This window comes from Pieris napi, chromosome 22 (genome assembly GCF_905475465.1).
Source record: "Pieris napi chromosome 22, ilPieNapi1.2, whole genome shotgun sequence".
Lineage (NCBI taxonomy): Eukaryota > Metazoa > Arthropoda > Insecta > Lepidoptera > Pieridae > Pieris > Pieris napi.
In genome coordinates, this window is record NC_062255.1 from 3,309,952 (window position 1) to 3,331,568 (window position 21,617).

Below are 21,617 nucleotides of genomic sequence, written 5' to 3' on the forward strand. Positions count from 1 at the left end.
CTCACATCAACTGCCTGATATTCATACAATGGTCAAGGTAATAGGCACATATAGTATATGTATTTTGATAAGCCCCTTTAATTAGAAGTCTATATGTCTATACAATTCATCATTTCATTTATTAACCAATAGATGGCGTTGTGCATGTGTAAAACGCAATAAAAAAAGACTCAATATAGTTTTAAGTAATTATATTCAATGTTGGCCTAGTGACTTCTGGCTAGTGGTGAGCAGTGTTGGCTAGTGGCTTTAGCGTGCGACTCTCATCCCTGAGGTCGTAGGTTCGATCTCCGGCTGTGCACCAATGGACTTTCATTCTATGTGCGCATTTAACATGCGCTCGAACGGTAAACAAAAAAAGTCGTGAGGAAACCAACATGTCTTAGACCCAAAAAGTCGACGGCGTGTGTCAGGCACTGGAGGCTGATCACCTACTTGCGTATTAGATTGAAAAATGATCATGAAACAGATTCAGAAATCTGAAGGCCAGACCTAATGAGGTTGTAGTGCCACTGATTATTATTATTTATGTTCAATGCGTAGTCCGGCCGAGCTGCGCTTACCAAAGCAGACCGAGCTCATCTGTACAGGCCAACAGCGAGATTTCAAAAAATTCAAAGTATATTTGTTTATTGTTCAACTTCGTAAATTATTCTACATCTACATAGTACATTGTAACAAGTGTCCCTCTTTGCTTAATAATAATAAAATATTTTATACCGTGTGAGTGTGTGCCGGTTATTTTTGTCCAGCACATGTAAATTAGGTATTATATGTATGTGCCCCAAACATCATAGTTCACATTTGACAGCGCCTGTATACAGGAATACTTTCCAAAAACAGATTGAACAAGTTTGATAATCAATGTTCAAAGTGGCAAAACTTTCTTGAATAATGAAAAATCTAAAAGCAAGGGACTTTTAAAGAAAATATATTTTTCAGAACACAATGTCCTACCACGAGGTTCCATATTATCCACTCATTACGGCACACTACAGGTGTGAGGTGGTGTAGTATTATGATGGAAAGTTCTGCAGGAGTCCTGAGTAAATATTTTTACTTTAAACCTATCAATGTATTTAATAAAATTTTCCATATTTAAAGATCGCTCGTAAGCGATAAGGTCACCCGTTCTCCTTATTATTTAATAAGTTTCACATTATCACAATCGCAACCTTTCCTCTCAGCTGAGAAGATTTCACATTCGTAGTATAACAAGTATACTCTCCGCTAACACCCTTTCACCCATGTCTAAATTATAATCCTTTTCCATATTTGAAAATCGGAAATATCTGTACATGTCGATGCGGTTCCAGTTTACGCCCTTTGTGCATTACGCCCGGATGCCCCGGGCGTGGGGTATCCACCCCTGTCTTAACACCTTGCAAAAGTGTAATTCACTAGCCTCCGTCTGTGTGTTTTACTTGCAGTAGACATATACAATGATGTAATACGTTGAATGATGTAATACGCTGAGTGATGTAATACGCTGAATGATGTAATACGCTGAATGATGTAATACGCTGAATGATGTAATACGCTGAATGATGTAATACGCTGAGTGATGTAATACGCTGAATGATGTAATACGCTGAATAATGTAATACGCTGAATAATGTAATACGCTGAATGATTGTGGTAATTTCAAACTGTCCCCGTTGGTTGCGTTGAACTTTTTGTAAGACTGTTTTTTCGAACTTTCTGTTTGTTCATAGACGTTCACTGATATCATTTGTCCTTAATATATGAAATTTATCTATTTAACATTTATATGTTTAATTTTAATAGATCGGTGTTTAGTGGTTTAATCGTGCGACCGTCTTCCTTGAGGTCGCGCGTTCTAATCACGGCTGAAAATATTTTTTTGTTTCTACATGCGCAGTGAATTTCTATTGTATAGTAATAATACTCATTTTTAAAACCATAGATTTTGAAAAATATCGTTCCATCAGACCTAAATACAAAAGCAAACTTTTCATGTCATAGTTTTATAGTTTTCATCTAATTACGACCTAAAATATCTAAATTTTATGCTTCTGAGGCAAAGTCAAATTTTGTGTTGCCCCGTGTTATTAATATGTAAAACCCAAAGTTATATTAAGTTAGAGATATATTTAGATATTCTCAATTACTTCAAGTTATTAAGAGATATTCAAATTTGATATACGAGAGAATGTAGATAGAATAACAATGATACGCACACGCAAAACAAATAACGAATTAATTATAATTGTTCCTAATAATCTTCATATAACCTGCTTAAAATTCATCCGTACTAGTTAAGAAACTTTAGTAGAATACAAAGTAGAATAAGGGCGTGGCTTCAACAGCAGCGATTTAAATCTCTGATTAAATACATATTTTTATTAAAGTAATAATATGTTTTTTTGTAATACATACAAACAAAATACTTTCAAATATAAATAGGATGTAGGGACACTTATGGTAAAAGAAAGCTTTTATTGGATGATCGCGATAGGCTGCGCTAAATCACTGATGTCACGTGGTAATGCTTTGGGGTCTTTAGTATTATAGACAAGAGAATCTACTTTAAGAAGAAGAAAATCGCTGATATACTTCTCTTTTATTTTAAAGTAATATTAATAATAAACACTTTCGTTTAATGAACTACGTGTTTTATTAATTGCGCGAGCACTTATATTAAAGTGATCTACATATAAAGTCAATACAAAAAGTAGTGAGAAGTCTCTACTGAATTGTTAGTTGCTGGTTAAGACCAGTTATGTTTCATTAACAACCGTTTTACGTATAATTTGTGACTATTCATGCAGTAATGTCTAGATTTCATTGAATGGAATAGAATAGAATGCATTGATTTGGGTTTATTTTAGTTCAAATCGCTTTACGACGAAGGTTCTAGCAAAATTGCTTCGTTGAAAAACGTTTAATAAAATAAAAAATTTGTTTATACTAATTTCATATTTTTTATAGTTAAGAAATATATAAAATATATATTATAATATACTCGCTAACGCGTTTTCTATGACCGTATCCTTACCCTAATAGGAATAAGTGTATAATCCTCGCGAGACCCCACTATTTGGCAACTTTATGCATTTCTGATGAGTCGATATTAGTTTTCAGTTCGCTCCAAGGCGTTGCTTTGTAGAATCATTATAATATCTGTTTCATGTAAATTTGGATGTTCATCTGAATACTTATGATGTTATTTGCCTTTAAGTATACAACATTGCCTTTAAGTATAAAACAATATACTATTTATATATTATAAAAACATTTAAAGCAATTTTATACACCACCTGGATAATACTACGGATATCAAATTACACGTTTTAGCAAGATACAAAATGTCAATTTGTGAAAATTCCCTACGAAAAAAATTTAAAAATGATCCCTTTCAGGTATGATTTGTGTAATTTATAGAGATTTAATCATTCTTAGAGAAAAATGTAATAAAAAAATATCAATACACCTTGATTTTTTATAAACTTTACAATTCAATTATTTAATCTTAGGTATCAAAAATTTACTTTGCATATAAGTAACACAAATTAAGCTAACCAACGCTTATTAGACTCATAATTTATAATTAAAATATTTATACATACAATTGGTTAAGTTAATATTTAGGTTATTAAGTAGACCGAGCGAGTTTATATGGGAGAGTAATTTAATTTGCCGTCCAATTTCCGATTGGTACAGAAAATACCCGTATATTAAGTATTTTTCTTACGGCGTTGCCATGGCAACAAGGATAACATGTTTAACTTGACAGGGGTGACATGCTTTATCAGTAAATTGACTGTCTTTCGGGAATACACAGTTACATACTGAGTAGTCGACATTATTTCTACCTTTTTAATATTTTTATACTACAAATGCGATAGTAATACTAAAAAACTATAAAAAGCGCACGTTCGGCCTTACATGGAGTACTGTTCTCACCTCTGGGTGGGAGCTCCTAAGTACCAGCTCCTTCCACTTGACCGTATTCAATAAAGAGCGGTTCAAATCTTTGACGACCAATTTCCGAGCGGCTCAATCACTTGGCGTTGCGTATAGATGTGGGCATGCATCTTCTACCGCATTCACCATGAAGAGTGTTCAGAGGAGTTGTTCAAATTGACACCTGCAGTTGACTGTCATCATCGAATGCCGAAGCAGAATACAAAATCCCATCCGTATCACCTCGACATCCGACGTTCCACAACGTCATCCGCGTTAAACAGTTTTTGTCGCACCCCACCACTAGTTCCACATAGTGGTGAACGAACATGGAAAAGTTTGAGTGTCAGTTTTAAATCAGTTTTTTTCCTCGCACCACCATTATGTGGAACCAGCTGCGTTCTTCAAGATAGTAGCGAACTAATCCTTCATTCACTTGCCAAGATGATCCTGAGCCTAAAACCCTGTCGACTTTTTGGGTCTAAGGTTTTGCGCACATAGGCATAATGTGCACATAGACAAAAAGTCCATTGGTGCACAGCCAGGAACTTACGACCTCAGGGATGAGATTCGCACGCTGAAGCCACTAGGCCAACACTGCTCTGGTTGTCTTAATCAAATGATTATTTGTTTACATAGTATGAAGACGGCTGTGTGTTACTTGCTACTCGATACAATAGCTAAATATAAATAACATATATTTTTTATATATCGTGAGGCACCCGTCAAATGTTTTTTGTACATCTGAATTTTAATTTTAGTAAGAATTTTTTCTGGTTCTAAAGTTTAAAAAAAATTAAATTTATTTATTTACCGTCACAAATTTTATACATAAAAAATAAAGCAAATTTGCACGTTTCCAGACTATAAGAAAGTTCGCATTTGAAATCATATTAAGTTGAAAAAAAACACAATAGACACGGTCTTTGAAACCAATTTGCGAGTATGAGGAATCGAGTTAGTTGGATGATATGCTGGCTGACCCTTTGTCGTGTCATCAGACTACAAATTGCCAGTTTAGTTGAACGCTGCGGGCGTCCGTTTCACGCCAAAATTGAAAAGGAAATCATTTTTTTTTTCAGCGGCAATAAAGCGAAAGCTCTACGCTTCTCTTTTAGCGCCTTATTGTGTAAAATTAAAAAACCAGTGTATAGTCTACACACTGGCTTTTTCCAGCCCCGCTTCTCTGTAAAAATTAATCAGTGGCGCTACAACCTTTATAGGTCTGGGCCTCCGATTTCTGTATCTGTTTCATGATCATGTGTTAATCTAATGGGCAAAAGGGGATCAGCCTCCTGTGCTTGACACAGGCCGTCGACTTTTTGGGTCTGGCAAGCTGGTTTCCTCACGTTGTCTTTCACCGTTCAAGCAAGTGTTCAATAGAATCTACGACCTCAGGAATGACCGTCGCACGCTGAAGCCACCACTGCTCTGTAAACCAAATTAAAAGAATCTTTTAAATCTGTTGTCAGTTTACTCTAGAATTTGTTGATTAAGTAAGCCTCCAATTAGAACATGAGCTCTATCAGAAGCTTACTAGACTGTCAATAACCACTAATCCACCTGTTAGCGCTGTAAATATCACTGACTTCCCATTGAAAAAAATTGTGAAAGCGTTCTACTTTTACGTGTTTAATTTTTCATCATTTATTATCTATGCAAAAACGTCATCTTTGAATAGATACAAAAATGAGGATTCATTAGGATACTTCCTGCTTACCTAATTGGAGAGACCTTTGTAAAAATTCTATAATTAAGAAACTTTTTTGCCCCAAGTGATTCATTATTTAACTCCGCCCTTGATGAAAATAATCTACTTTAAATCTTTTCTATATGAATCATACAATGGTGATCATGTTTAAACAGCGTTAGGCAGTAGTATCTTTATAGACACCAGTACTAGTTTATACTAAAATACGAAAATACATACACAATAAAACTATACGAATAACAAAACTAAAAACGGCACAAATATAATAAGAGTCTTTCCTTCAACTTCGATTTTGTTCCCTTTGGGTCTGACTCTTGGGTCGTGGTGTTCAAGCGCATTCGCTTATTAAAGTTAACGCCTGGTAGATAGTACCGGTGACCCCAGAGCTGGTGCTTTCCTGGATCAACGAATAAGTATCGCAATACAGCGAGGAAATGCTGCCAGCGTTAAAGGTACACTGCCACAGGGATCAAACTTTTTAAATTTTGTTTGAATTTTCTTTTGAATAATTTTTATATGTATACTTGATTTTAATCAATAAAATACAAAAAAATTGTATAAAGTTTTTTGAGGTTAGAACTGATGGTTTGGCAGTCCAAAGTATTTTTAGGAGCCGTCTCCAACGCATCTTCAGCTCATCAACCTTTCGCCGGTCTCCTAACTATAGCGACCAAGTTTCCGCGCCTTATAGGAAAATAGTGGGATGAAAACAAAGAGGACCCCCACCAGATCCACCTGGGTGGATGGAATAAAATAGCGAAAATGGTGGTGAGGATGAGAGACATTTGGAAGAATTTCGAGGTGACCTTTACTCCGTTCATGTTGTGCACTGTTAACATGTACTTAATGTAATCCTGATTAAGTTGTACTCGAATACAGGCTATTTCTTTATTTTTTTTATGGGCTGTCTTTCTAACTGACATATTGTACGAATCTATTAACCCATTGTTATAACGGCAGATTTATCGCGGTAGAAAGATCGCACGTGTTCTTGAATAGTCACTCAGACGACTTCTGTGCTCTAATGACCAAATAGGCCAGGAATTATACGCTAGTAGATCTTAAAACATAGACTAGATATACAAGGTAGTGCGTTATCAGATTAAACCGTGTGAGAGGTGGCAAGAGGCTAATGAAATTCAATGTAGACTTAATTGTCCAAAGCTATCTCGCTCTTTCAACTTAATTACTAACATTCATGAAAATATTGATATATTTTACAAGTCTTCCAAGTTACCGTAACCTTGTTAATCATGCTCTTAATGAGGTTTAAGTTTTCATTTTGTTTTGGTTATTATTATTACTTTTTAGTTATTTTGTGGTGGCTTGTTTAATTTTCTCCCTTGCTTATGTTCTAATTGATGTGTATGTATATGTGTGTAAAATTTTATACACATTGTTATAGGACTTATAAATAAATAAATTTAGGGCAGCCAGCAGGCCAACAGGCCTAGTGGTTTCAGCGTGCGACTCTCATCCCTGAGGTCGTAGGTTCGAGCCCCGGCTGTGCACCAATGGACTTTCTTTCTGTGTGCGCATTCGCTCGAACGGTGAAGGAAAACATCGTGAGGAAACCGACATGGCTTAGACCCAAAAAGTCGACGGCGTGTGTCAGGCACTGGAGGCTGATCACCTACTTGCCTATTAGATTTAAAAATGATCATGAAACACATTCAGAAATCTGAGGCCAAGACCTAAAGACCCTCGTGAGTTGTGTGCTGCGGTATTGCGGGCTAGTCGATTGTGAGGAAGTTGCATGGATCTGGTTAGCGCTATGCCTTTTTAAGTTCTCATGATATATTCACACGTATCCATTCTATAACATATTTTCATAAGCATCTAATTGCCCCTTGTAACACGTGTGGGAAAATAATAGTTTAGTAGTTTTTTTATCAAAACTATTTGAATTAGTGAATCAGTGTTAGTGCATGTTGGTCTTAGAAAAATAGAACACAAGAACATAATATCTTCCTCTTAATAGAGTCTGTAAGTAATGGACACTTTCTTATGTTATACTAGCAGACCGGCCAAGCGTTGCTGTGGCTAAGGTTTTTGTTATATCACATAGTAGCAAACTAGTCAAGGGAAACGGTAGGAGCACACCAGCCATGGGGACCACCATACTTTTTTGGTGGTTATGCCATTAAATTGTAGCTTATGTGAAACGTTGGTACTCTCAACACAGCGCCATCTGTTAGAATTGTGACTATCAAATAATAAACAAATATTTTGCAATAAAATAATATTGCGGGGATAAATCGAGATGTAAGCTATCTTTTAAGTTGGATCAAACTACTCACGGTGTGCAAATTTGATTGATATCGGTTTGGTAGTTTAGAAGTCCATAGCGGACAAAAAACGTGACACGTAATTTATATATATTAAGATTTAACAGGAAATTAATAATTAATATTTCCTTATTAGTAAATTAGGTTAGACTTAATTTACTTATTAGTCTTAAGTTAGGCTAGATTGTAATGTTCCATGATGTCTTAGTAAAGACACATTTAAAAAACTTATTACACGTGTATAAAGCTTTTTCCCGAATAGAAACGAATATCATTATATGGTTTCATCTCTCTTTGGCAACTGATGAAAACTAGATACAAATATTATGCGTAGTCGTAAATCTTGACTATAAGATCTATTACAGCACTGTTCTGTTAGCAAAGACTCCACAAAGGATGCCACGAACATATTTACTATCAAACTTGATAAATATAATTAATGACCTGTCGAGTAAGACACAATAAATCAGTTTTTATGATATGGTCCTAAGCTAACAAGTAACTATACATTACAATGTTCTATGTATAGACAAAGCACATTACGAGTACAATGTGTCTTCATGTGTACTATCTGGTAATATATACTGCGAGCCATTTGAACGTTTCATAAGAATCCATTATTTCATTCATAAATTTCAATAACGTTTATTTTTTACATTAACTCGTTCACTGCGCCATCATTTTTAAAGAACTTTCAGCTGGTGCTATGGAGACCTAAAAGATCTCGTAACAAGCCTATCCTTTGGTGCGTTTGAGACCTAATCAGTCTCCTAAAAATACACTTTTGAAAATAATTTATATCTTCCAAAAAAACAATGACATATATTTTGAAGTTTTTGTGGGTGAAAGATAGCTAATTGCTTTATATTTTGCTAGGTTCGCACGCAGTTACGACATTTGAATAAACTACAAATACCAAAAAAAAATTAGATATCGATTGTATCTCGTACCGCAACCGAATATAGTTCGATATGTGTAGTAAGTAGTGATGGGAATAAAATAATATCTCAGTTATCGATTCTAAAAGTTTTATTCATTATGCAAAGTGTTTTTCATTAAAACATCGTAAGCACATTGATTGCTTGCACATTACGTGCAAATGGTAACAATTCGTTTAGTTTTTTTAGAAGCGTCAGTGCTGTTTAACTGCGTGTGCTCCAACGAAAAAGGTTTATCGTTAAATATTTCATAATCAGAATCACTGTCATTATTAGTCAATGGGGGGCAAATTTGAATATTTTCCAAAACAAATATTTTACTGGACGATGCAGCAGTATAATCCGGCGTTAGAAACCTCACCAATAAAATAGATTTTTTACACTTTTTTCTTTTAAACTTAATCACTCATTGTTTATCAAAAATAATCAACACGCTGGTATATACGCGAGTGTTATTTTCAAAACGTGCCCGCGACTTCCCGAATGTCGATTCTAGGACAACACTAAAAATCCCATCCTCCATCTCTTGCGTCTACGAGGCGTACGATTTCACGAGTACCGACATATCTCCTAACGCAAGGAATTAAAACAATTACAGTACTGTGCGTTAGGGACCTAATCCATCTCTAATTTATTTTTTAAATTCCTTGAATTCAGCTTTAAGTAGGAAGCAAATATGTATATTTGTCCTGCTCATCCTTAAAGCACTTTACAAGTTACATCCTCCCGCAAGGAGTGAAAAAACACGATTATGTTCAACGCACAACACAAAAGTCCTGCAAGAGATCTGATAGATCTCGTAATGCAACGAACGTGTTAATATAGGCACAAATACTTCCTGTTTTTGAAACATTTCAATAGTAATAAAAGTCTCTGGGTATTTTAGTAGAACTCTGTAAATATGTATTAAATATTTACGCAAAGTTTGTAGTGCTTTTATTTTTTGTAATATTCCAGTAATAAATATAAAAATATTATTTAAAGTGTTACTTATTTACACTGCGTTACAAGAAATACAAAGAGAAGGGCAACTGGCGGTTATCGCTTTCGAGTGTTCTCTTCCAGATTATATACTAATTTATTTGTAAAAATAAAATTTCCTACGTAATTCATACCATTCGATGTTTTTAATACTATTTTACACTAATTTAACGCAGACATTGATCAGTCATATAGTACCAACAGTTAATCCTCGCGTATTCATAGTCCAGTCGAAATCCATAATCCAATTATAAGGCCGCATGCTACCTGCTGACGCGGAATTATAGCCAACGAACTGAAAGAGACACCGCTAGCTAAATAATTAATCTAATCTGTTATATTATTTATTAGATATAGCTTTTGGGCTATGTTACTACGTTAAAAACATTTTTAGTTTATTGGATGAATTCATCATTCGTGACGTCAGACGTGTTTTTTTTTGTGACATCTTTTTCCCATAGACCCAGGAGCATAAGCCTGATGGCAGCTAGTGCTGTCTGCTGCTGTATGTAGAGATAAAAGGGTACAATTAGCATTAATTTGCGATATTTATTTTAAAATAAGTATTGTTTGATGATTTGCTATTTTAAAAGGGCTTTTTCTCTCACCCTCTGTCTTCTTTGCCGATGAGTCTACCGATTCAAATTTAATGACGTGGAATAAGTGATACCTGTATCTTATATTCCTTAATAAACGTATTTTATTTCTTATTTATTTTATGATTCCTCAGTATCAAATGACAGCTGGCGTTTACCACACCACTTCTTTATGAACTGACTTCTTTGATAAGAGTGCAACATGTCCGCAAAGGCCTAAACCTCTCGGCGTTGCAGGGGCTTGCTACATTACCATAAAAAATTATGACGACGATAATATAAATACGATAATAGACATATAATATACTTTTATAATTTTGTAGATCATGCCTTTAGGTGAATTTATTTTAGGTGCTTGTTACTTTAAGGTAAATGACCACGAATAAATATACATACTAAAATTTTGTAGATATTTCGTGATTCAGTCAACTAGTCACGGTAAAGTGCTTATAACTAAAACTAAAGACATAAGCACTGCCTTTTCCGATCATTTAGCGTGAGAGTCTTGAATGCAAGTCCCCAAGCATGAGTGGTGTCGAGGGGTGGGACGTGATCGAGCTCAGGCTGAAACCCTTTGCGTTTATACTTTTAACACCTGTATATAAACCTTATCTATAAAATCAATAATAAAAATCAAATTATTTATTCAAATAGGTAACACAATGTACACTTACGAACGTCTAAAAAAGAAATACATATTAAATGCTTCTAATTTTACATCTACTGCCAGTTCTCAAATCAAGGGCGTAGAACGGAAGAGAAGAACTGGCAATAAACTCTCCGCCACCCTTATATATTTTCTTAAGTTATGAATCCTAACTATTTAGATAATAATTACGAATGAAAAACATTGATCCTTTTTTCGTTTATATAAGTTGTACAGTGTCAGCCGTTGTCATTTAGATTTATCATACATTCTCTAGACACTTATTTATTTTTCATTTGTCATTTGAATCGCTTCCAATTTGCCGTTTAATTGATTGACGATATGATGGGTTGTAATTGGATGACTCTCGATCTGACGTCTGGTGATAACGTGGTAAAAGGTTTTCGATGGCATTTGAATTTTAAATGGAGAGTTTTCGTCTGGAAATATAATGAATGTTAAATAATTTTATTCACAACCCATTTCAGTTTTGTAATTTTATACAAATAAAGAGCGGACCATATCACCCTCCTGGTTTCTTCTATCTATGTTTGCCATAGTCATTTTGTATGTTGATCTGATATTTTAAAAGAGTACCTAGAGCCGATCCTAGTACCGAGAGCTTTTTAGCCGAATTTTTCTCTCGGCCTACACCCTCTGTCTTCTTTACCGATGAGTAGGGATTCCGACTGAAATTTAATGACGTGAAATGAGTGATACCTGTGTCTTATATTCCATAGTAAACATATTTTTTTAAATTATTATATATACTATATTTGGTGATTTAAGAGCCTTTTTAATATATAAAGTATAAAGCATGTTCCGAATGTGCTTATTAAAGGTATTGCACCACAAGCTTCGTCGTAATCGTGTGATGATTTGGATAATTAAGAAGAGTCGAGCGTTTACAAAAAAGATTATTCTGGCATCTACTTTTCTCCAGTGTGTCTCCATTTTCTTAATAAAATAATTTTAATTTAGAGTGTTGGTCAAGTGGTGCAAAGTGACGTTAAACACTGAGTGCACAATTTACCCGTATAGACCAGTGCAGATAGCCTTTAAAATAAATAAAAAGTGAAAAAAATTACAGTAGGATGAAACCCATTAGAAATGGAGGGGAATATGATCAAAATCAAAGGAAAAATAAATTACGGTCGATCTGAGGTCGGGAAGGGGTAGGGGGGGAGTTTTAAGGGTAAAAAACGGTTTATCTCGATTTCCGGCAAAACTAAAAGTCCTATCGAAGAAAGTTAAATGGCAAAGTTGTAGGTAATAAAAAGATCTAAAACTTTTGTATTCACACATTTTTCACATAACCTCAAAATTAATGTGAAAATTCAAAAAACCAAGTTTTTGGTTTTTTATTTTTATCTTTAACAAAAGTATTTTTTTTTTAACGAAATTTGGTGAAAACTTACCTTTCTATGTCCTAAATACACTGTAATTTATTTGATTAAAAATATTTATTTGTTAACCTTATTTTGTATTAATATCGAAAAAACACCCTAATTTTCAATCGAAAATTCTGACGTCAAAATTTCATCTTTTTCAAAAAGTTGGTGTGCTTTCAGTTCGTTGAAATCTCTACTTTCCTATGGTAAAAAAATATATATATATTACCATAGTAAATCTTCTCAGAAAACGCCAAAAATCGTATGCAGTAACGCCCAGACCTGTCATCCCCTTCCTTACTTCTCTATGAAATACGAAAATTTTAGCCCATCTAAAGGCTAAAAATTTTTTTTAGGTCACTCAGGTATATATAAGTTATCTTAAAATAGTAATAAATAGGCATCTGATTATAATTTAAAGAAGATTCATAGAGAAGTAGGGAAGGGGATGACAAGTCTGGGCGTTACTGCATACGATTTTTTGCATATTCTGAGAAGATTTACTATGGTAATATATATATATTTTTTTACCATAGGAAAGTAGAGATTTCAACGAACTGAAAGCACACCAACTTTTTGAAAAAAGCTGAAATTTTGACGTCAGAATTTTCGATTGAAAATTAGGGTGTTTTTTCGATATTAATTCAAAATAAGGTGAACAAATAAATATTTTTAATCAAATAAATTACAGCGTATTTGGGACATAGAAAGGTAAGTTTTCACCAAATTTCGTTAAAAAAAAAATATTTTTGTAAAAGATAAAAATTAAAAACCAAAAACTTGGTTTTTTTGAATTTTTCACGTAAATTTTGAGGTTATGTGAAAAATGTGTGAATACAAAAGTTTTAGATCTTTTTATTACCTACAACTTTGCCATTTAACTTTCTTCGATAGGACTTTTAGTTTTGCCGGAAATCGAGATAAACCGTTTTTTACCCTTAAAACTACCCCCCCTACCCCTTCCCGACCTCAGATCGACCGTAATTTATTTTTCCTTTCATTTTGATCATATTCCCCTCCATTTCTAATGGGTTTCATCCTACTGTAATTTTTTTTGGTTTCAAAAATTATCGGCACTGGTCTAGTACGGCAAAGATTAATAATCTTCGAGGAAACCTTCTTGTCTCAAAAAAAAAAAGTTATCTACCAAATGGAAACTATCCATGAAGGATACCACTAGAATAATCTTGAACCATCAAGCAACCCTACAAAAAGTATACATAGTATATATAGGTAGTATTTGGCATTCTGATAAACAATAAACTACAAGCTCCCTCCCTCCTTATATCCTCATAATTAGTGTCATAGTTAGCTAAAACCATTAAACCTAGAAACATTAGCGAATTTTGCAGGTAATACGAGTTCGTACGAGGCACATGGAACAATTTTGTGTATCTTGTCCCATAAGGTGGAGGATTTTTAAGAGAAATTAACTTAGTAATAATAATAGCTATACAACTATTATTATTTCTATTACTTAAGCCCGAGTAACCCAAGTGCTGCCAAACTAACAATACAACCTATTAACAACTTTACATAATTATTTTAATAATTAACAATCTATTTGTACTTGCGTACTTTGAATCGAAATAATTCCAATTTTTAAAACGTAAAAAATGCACTGCATTTTAAGCAATACAGCGAAAAGCTTTTAAGCTCGTTTAACGAGTCCAAGGGGACAATACCTGCATCCTGACATACGTACAGACAGGAACCTAATCATTAGTGTGTTCACTCAACGTGAAACCGTTTTCATCCAGAGCCTTTGAAAATACCGCAATATTGAAGGCTTCTTATACTTGAACCAAGATGAGATGGTCGGCTTGAGACATTCGTGAGACTAAGTCAACAATTGATAAATGTTGTGGAACGTAACGAGAATTAGAAATTGTTGAATTACAGATTGTTATTCTCAAAATATTATGTTGCGTTAGGTATGGTTTCCGTTTGTCAAATCAAGTTAAGTTTCCTTTCTAACCACTGTACGATGACGGACACAAGATGGTGCAGTTTGCTCAAATTAATGATAAACACAAAATAAAGTATAAAATTATTTATACTTCGTTTTATTATTTTTTACACTTAGTTGCACTAGTTTAAATAACATCCATATCACCTCGACGAAATACCATCCATATCAACTCGACGAAATACCATCCATATCACCTCGACGAAATACCATCCATATCAACTCGACGAAATACCATCCATATCAACTCGACGAAATACCATCCATATCACCTCGACGAAATACCATCCATATCACCTCGACGTCCGTCGTTTCACAACTGAGCGTTTTCTAAGGCAGTTTTTGCCGCGCACAACCACTATGTGGAACCAGCTGCCCACTGAAGTATTTCCGAACCAATTCGACTAAGGGTCCTTCAAGAAAATAGCGTACCAAATCTTGAAAGTCCGGCACCGCACTTGCGAGCCTTCTGGCAGTGCGAGTGTCCATGGGCGGCTGTATCACTTAACATCAGCTGAGCCTCCTGCCCGTTTGCCTCCTATAACATAAAAAACTAAAAGTTCATATACAATCAGATTACATACATTATTAAGGAGGCGACCTGATCGTTAAGAATATCTTCCAGGCTTAGAAAGTAAGAAAAATACATACCGAAAATAAAAACTACTAGGTATTTTTATTTTCTTCGCGTTAATTTACGATTTAAAAATAATAGTTTATTTCCTTAGATAGATAGATATTAGATAAATACTTCCTTAAAGAATTAGTAAGGTTAGTTTAATTAAGTGTAAGCTGAATTCATAAGCATCCTACTTACTGCCGCTATTATTAGTACATTATAGTTACATTGAACTTAAAATGGCCGTTACATCGTGACTCAACTTTAAAAAAATAAATTGCTCATCTCGGGGTTGGAGAATGTCGAAAGCCAATCGAGTACTAGGCAATATTCCGTTACCGCTGACGTTGCCAAAAGGATAACCCGCCCGCGGTTAAGAACTTCCACTGTTTTGTTTCTGGCAATATTAGTTTTAGTCAAAAAGCTATTTTTCAACCCGCGAAACGCTTTCGAACTTTTCTAATTTAGCAAATTTTCTCTCCGCTTCGTGAGACGCTCCGGGCTTCGATTGAAGTTTATTCTTAACATAACGCTAATGGACTTTACAATATAATTGGAAATAATTTTGAGTATTCAGTTTGGATGTCTAACGTCAATTATTTTGCTAAAATATATTATTTTATAACACACATTTACAGTATTTACATTATTTTCTTAACATACGTGTATAATAATAATTATTAAAAATTAATTAATAAAAAAATTAGAACATATTTAAAAATATACCTTTAATGCTGGCAGCATTTCCTCGCTGAATTGCGATACTTATTTGTTGAGCGATGAAAGCAGCAGCTCTGGAGTCACCGGTACTATCTACCAGACGCCAACTTAAATCTTTAATTAGCGCCTGAGAACAAAATCGTGGTTGGAGGAAAGACTCTTTCTTATATTTGAGCCATTTATTATTTTACGGCAAGCCGCAGAGCTTTTTCCTAGTCCGAGGGAGGTGAGACACAAGTAGAATCTGATACCAAAGCTGTGCCATCCTCCAAGGGATCAACGACATCCCATACGGCCGCTTGCCATTGTCTGTAGCGATGCCTGTTGGCTCCAAAATAGCTGGAAGATTGACGAAGGTAAGAGAGCGGCGTTTGATGTCGTTATGTGCGGCGTGGCGAGAAAAACGACCTGCGCTCTTTTGACAATAGAGGCCATGGTGTCCAAACGCTGCGTGTACTTCAAAGCTACAATTTAAAGGATATCGCATTATATATAGCTAAAAATAAATATATATTTATGTAAATAAATAAGTATTAAAAACGATTTTCAAAGCATCTTTCTCACCTATATCTTAAATAAATCCATCTATGTATTCCCAAGTGAAATAGTTACGCTGGGAATCGAACCCCGGATCTCCAAGTTACACAGGCATATAAACCATAGATCGGTATCTCTTTGACTTGTGATTGAAGTGGAGTCTGCAATTAGAAGCAGGTTCTGCAGTCAAAATAATGTGAAGAAAAGCTTTGAATTTATTTAGTGATAATTCTCTAATTCATCAGCAAAGCATCTGGTATCAACCAGAACTAACATCATGTCAATTGTCTACAGGTCCTACTATTCCCTGAAGAAGGGTGGGCGAGGAGTGCCTCTTCATCTTATTGGACGCTGCAGCCCTGTTGGTGGCGCCGGTCTAGATGCAAGGTCGTGGAAGTTGCTGGAACGAGAAGGTAAATTGTTTTTATATTCATTAATCCCCTAAACATGAGATCCTAGACCTTAGTATATAAGTCTCTTCACACACACACACACGGGCACAGAATAAAACTTTAATGAATACTATAATAATAATGGCGCTACAATCTTTTTATGTCTGGGCCTCAGATTTCTGTATCTGTTTCATGATTTTTTGTCAATCTAATAGGCAAGTAGGTGATCAGCCTCCTGGGCCTGACACATGCCTTCGGGTCTAAGGCAAGCCGGTCTCCTCTCGTTGTTTTCAAGTTCACCGGTGTTTCACCGTTCAAGCAAATTTTAAATGCGTACATAGAAAGAAATTCCATTGGTGTGCAGTCGAGGATCGAACCTACGACCTCTGGGAATAGAATCGCACTCTTAAGGCAACGCACTCACTAGGCCAACACTGCTCATTTGAAGTATTACTTTTTTATTTTCATGACCTGGTTACAAGTGTATTGGTCAAAGACATTAAATAATACATTCACCTCTGTAAAACATTACGCAAAACAGCTTTCGCGTTAGCGTTCTTAATTTAAATTCCGAAATTTATTACAAAAAACAAAAATATTATTCGCTTTAAAAGGAAACCGTCTATCAACATTTAGGTTTAAGTAAAACATTAGCATCACGTAATTAAAGAAGACGGGTCTTAAATGGGACGAGAAATCCCGAATTACCTAGCTATTATAATAAATTTCTGATTAAAACGATATGGCGTTTGTTGTGAATTAATAATTACAGAAAGTCCCTTAACTAATATAAATGTATCATTTGTAACATTTGTATATAATACGCTGAAACTGCTGGGATTGTGAATTCTAATGCAATAAATTGGATTTTACAAAACAGAGTTCGATTTATAATTTACCCTAGTTCTTATTTTGCTAAGTCTTATATTACCTACTTTAATGCAACAAAATACCTTATTTATAATGAACTCCTACACTGATAGGATTTACTAAGTACAAATAACGGAAATTCAAACATTTTAAAATTAGAATTCACACTAAAATATACACTTTTTAAAGTTTCTAAACCTTATCTGTTTCCTTACGTTGATATTCTGTGGTAATTGCATGTCATTATTCAAATTTCGAATATAAAGGTTCTGAGACGTGGCGCCAACATGACGCCAACAAAAATCATGTTCCCGCCAAAAAGTGTAGAATGTTATTGGTTTTGGCTTCTAACTATAACTTTACCAGTAATTCAAACTTGTAGAGAATAGAAATTTGAATTGCATTGTAAAACACCATATAAGAAATAACTCACAACTTAAATTAATGTTATTCTAACAATAATAAAAAATAGTTTTTAAAAATTACCTCAAATATCTTTCCAAATTATTTACTGAACAATATTGTGACATACAAGCGTAGCACGTTCCACCATAAAAAATGTAAGTAATATTGAAATACGCTAAATTATAAATCTGAATAAAAGAACTCTGCCCTTATGATATGATATGTCATTAAAATCTAATATATAAAATTCTCGTGTCACAATGTTCGTTCCCATACTCCTCCGAAACGGCTCGACCGATTTTTACGAAATTTTTATGCATATTCAGTAAGTCTGAAAATCGGTTGCTATCTAACTTTCAAATCCCTAAGTGATTAGAGGTGTCCACCCCAAAAATTTTGTTTTTATTTTTTAGACATTTTTTTTGTTTTTATTTTTTTATGATACTTTTACTTTTATATAGTATAGTAGATAGTTATTTTTATTGAACTAAAAAAATGTTTCCTAGAAATAATATACATGGCAAAACAACGTTTGCCGGGTCAACTAGTAGTTTTATAAAATTAAATCAACTTCAAACAACTGTAAACATAATTTACCTATAATAAAATTACATTACCTATATTATACTGCAGAAATACGTCGATTCTTTCATAAACTACTAAACATAATTTGAGCTAAAATTGCTTCCTAAACTGGAATATACCGAGACGAGACTATAATGATATAGGGACTTTTAGTTTACGACAAATTTGAGAACACACAAACGTACTCATAACTTTAACACATTTAAAAGCTAAACTAAAATAATACACGCCAACTATCGTGTCATTAATATGGCGATTTGGCTTGTAGCATTAGAGGTGATTTCAATTTCCCTCAACCTTAATAGTATCGTTAGGGGAAAAGATTCGAAACGATAGGAGGATTAAAGTGGCACTGTTAGCGCTAACGATTACTGCTGTTTTGCCTAAACGACCCGTATTTCATGATAATACAGATCTTATTCTATCCAATTATAATTTTGACTTTCATTATTCGCTTTTATTATTTGGGCGTTTAAGGGCTGGAGATTTGCGGAAACTATTTAAATAATGATTTGACTCAAATTTTAGTATACAGTGTGTGTGATCTATTAAATAAAATTAACAAGAAAAGAAAAACACTTTTTATTGTTTATTTTATTATTTGGACGTTTAAGGGCTGGAGATTTGAAACTATTTAAATAATGATTTGACTCAAATTTTAGTATACAGTGTGTGTGGTCTATTAATTAAAATTAACAAGAAAAGAAATACACTTTTCATTGTTTGCTTTTATTATTTGGGCGTTTAAGGGCTGGAGATTTGAGGAAACTATTTAAATAATGATTTGACTCAAATTTTAGTATGCAGTGTGTGTGATCTATTAATTAAAATTAACAAGAAAAGAAAAACACTTTTCATTGTTTATTTTATTATTTGGACGGGTAGCGATAAAGTTTCATAGGATATCTTAAGAATGGCGCCTGAAACAAATAACTTTACAAATAATGATCTACGGAATAAAATAATTATTGAGAAACAATATTTAGGCCTGTTAGAGAATAAAATGTATGAAGACTTAATTATATAAAAGATCAATCACGGATGATGGAGCTGCTTTTACATTGACACGAAAAACACGTTTAAACAAGACTTCACTTAATCTTAACAACAGACAAATACAGCCCGATTTATTATCATCATTATTATATAACTTTTAGTTTAATTCAATGAAATTTCATAACTGAATATTTCTTTCATTAAGTATTCCATTAATAAAGCGCTAAATAGTGACAATAATAAAGCCTTAAAACGATAATAAAACTAATCAGAAACTAGGTTTCTCTAGAATTTAAAATGCAATACCATAAGTGTTTTAATAAAGAACTTTCACAAATAAAATTGTGGTACAGTGTTAAGTTACAGTAACAGTATAAGGTTTTCTCTGTAGCAATTTCAGTTTAAGCTCATTTCCTCTATCCTGCAAGTTCTGAGTACTTACGGTAGTGCAAAGGAAATAGTGAAGCTTATGCATTATTAAAATAGCATGAATAGAGGTTAAAGCCCCTTATTAAATGTAGTATAATACTAATATATAAATAATGTTGTAGGTACACAATAAAATAGCTATTTAAGTTTTTGGTCTAACTCTTACCACTAATTAAAGATTATATAACTTATTGTATATAAAAGTATGCTATTTTCTTGTTAATCTGATATTCAAACGCACAATTTAACAGCTTACATTTAAATGCCGTTTATTTATATATTTCTAAGGTTAGTTTTTTTAGAAATAAAAAAAACGGCGCCATTTGCAATAAGCCATAGATACAGAATTGCACGCCTTACAGTGCAAAGTCCCTTTTTTGTATAGTCACGAATATCAAACATTTGAGCTGATTTACACAGGGTCAGTTACTGACTACAAATTCGAGGCAAGTCAGTGCTGACCCGAAAAAAACCCTGTGTAAACTGATTTGAAGTCAGTACAGTGGCTTGAAGTCAGCGCTGACTTGAATATTCGGACACGAATATTTTAAAGTCAGTTGGCGCCCCCCGCCACCCGCGCACCCCCGCGCCAGCCAAATAAACCCCGTGTAAACAGACAAATCAGTGCGTGGTTAGTCACTGCCGCTGCGTTGTAGAGTGACCACGTTTTTTTCGCTGGCGATAAAAATGAAGCTTAGCGAAGACGAAACCTTAAAATTGGTGCAATATGGCGAAAACGAGTGCCTTTGGGATATTAAATCCCTAAATTACCGCAATAACGAAATGCGGTCAACAGCGTTGCAAAATATGGCTCAACAAATGCAAATCGAAGGGCTCACTTCTACTGAAGTAAAAAATAAAATTAAAGCCATAGGGGCTACATATTATTTAGAGCTCGACATGATACAAAAATCCACCAGATCTGGCGCTAGTGGGAACATATATGTCCCAAAAGTCAAGTGGTTTCAAGAACTGGACGGCTTTATAAAAAATGCTATTGTAAATAAATAAATAAATTTTTCAACAAATAATTAAATCGTCGTTTCAGTTGTTTTCGCGAATTCATTTTTCCCACTGACTTCACACACGTATGGTCATCGTGAGAAACGCACCACTACTACTTACTTCATGTAAACAGTTAAAGTCAGTCGCGGCGCCGACATTGGCGCTGCGACTGACTTGTCTACTGACCCTGTGTAAATCAGCCATTTGTGTCACTGTCATTTATTAAACATATTATAAAGTGCGTCATTTGTTGCAATTATATGATAATCACACAAAGAAGGTTAAAAATAGGGATAATATTGAATACACCGTTAACATTATAAAGACTTTTTCCTGAGATTTCCTTTACACAATCTTAGAATAGAACCTAATTTAGCGTACATTTCGAAAGCAAACATTATGGGTCGATTACACGTGCAAAGTACAGAAGGGAACAAAGGTTTTAATTTGTGATGTGTTAAGATGTTCGGGGCGGTTACGAGGGCTATTATGTCAGGTGTACGTGCTGGACGTGAGCAGAATGATGTTCTTAAATTGGTATTACAAGATACGAATCGTGTTTTTACTGTTAACGGTCCTTTAAGAACAGAGCATACCAATTCTTAAAGCCGG

At 34.2% G+C, this 21,617-nt stretch overlaps 1 protein-coding gene across 2 annotated transcripts in view; it reads left to right on the plus strand.

Moving 5' to 3' along the window:
* LOC125060888 overlaps window positions 1–21,617 on the plus strand; it is a 73,031-nt gene that overhangs the window by 48,598 nt on the left and 2,816 nt on the right. For both annotated transcript variants that reach the window (XM_047666005.1, XM_047666004.1), the window contains exon 3: window positions 16,618–16,736. In XM_047666005.1, coding sequence (XP_047521961.1) covers window positions 16,618–16,736 — 119 coding nt within the window. The remainder of the gene's footprint in view (window positions 1–16,617; window positions 16,737–21,617) is intronic.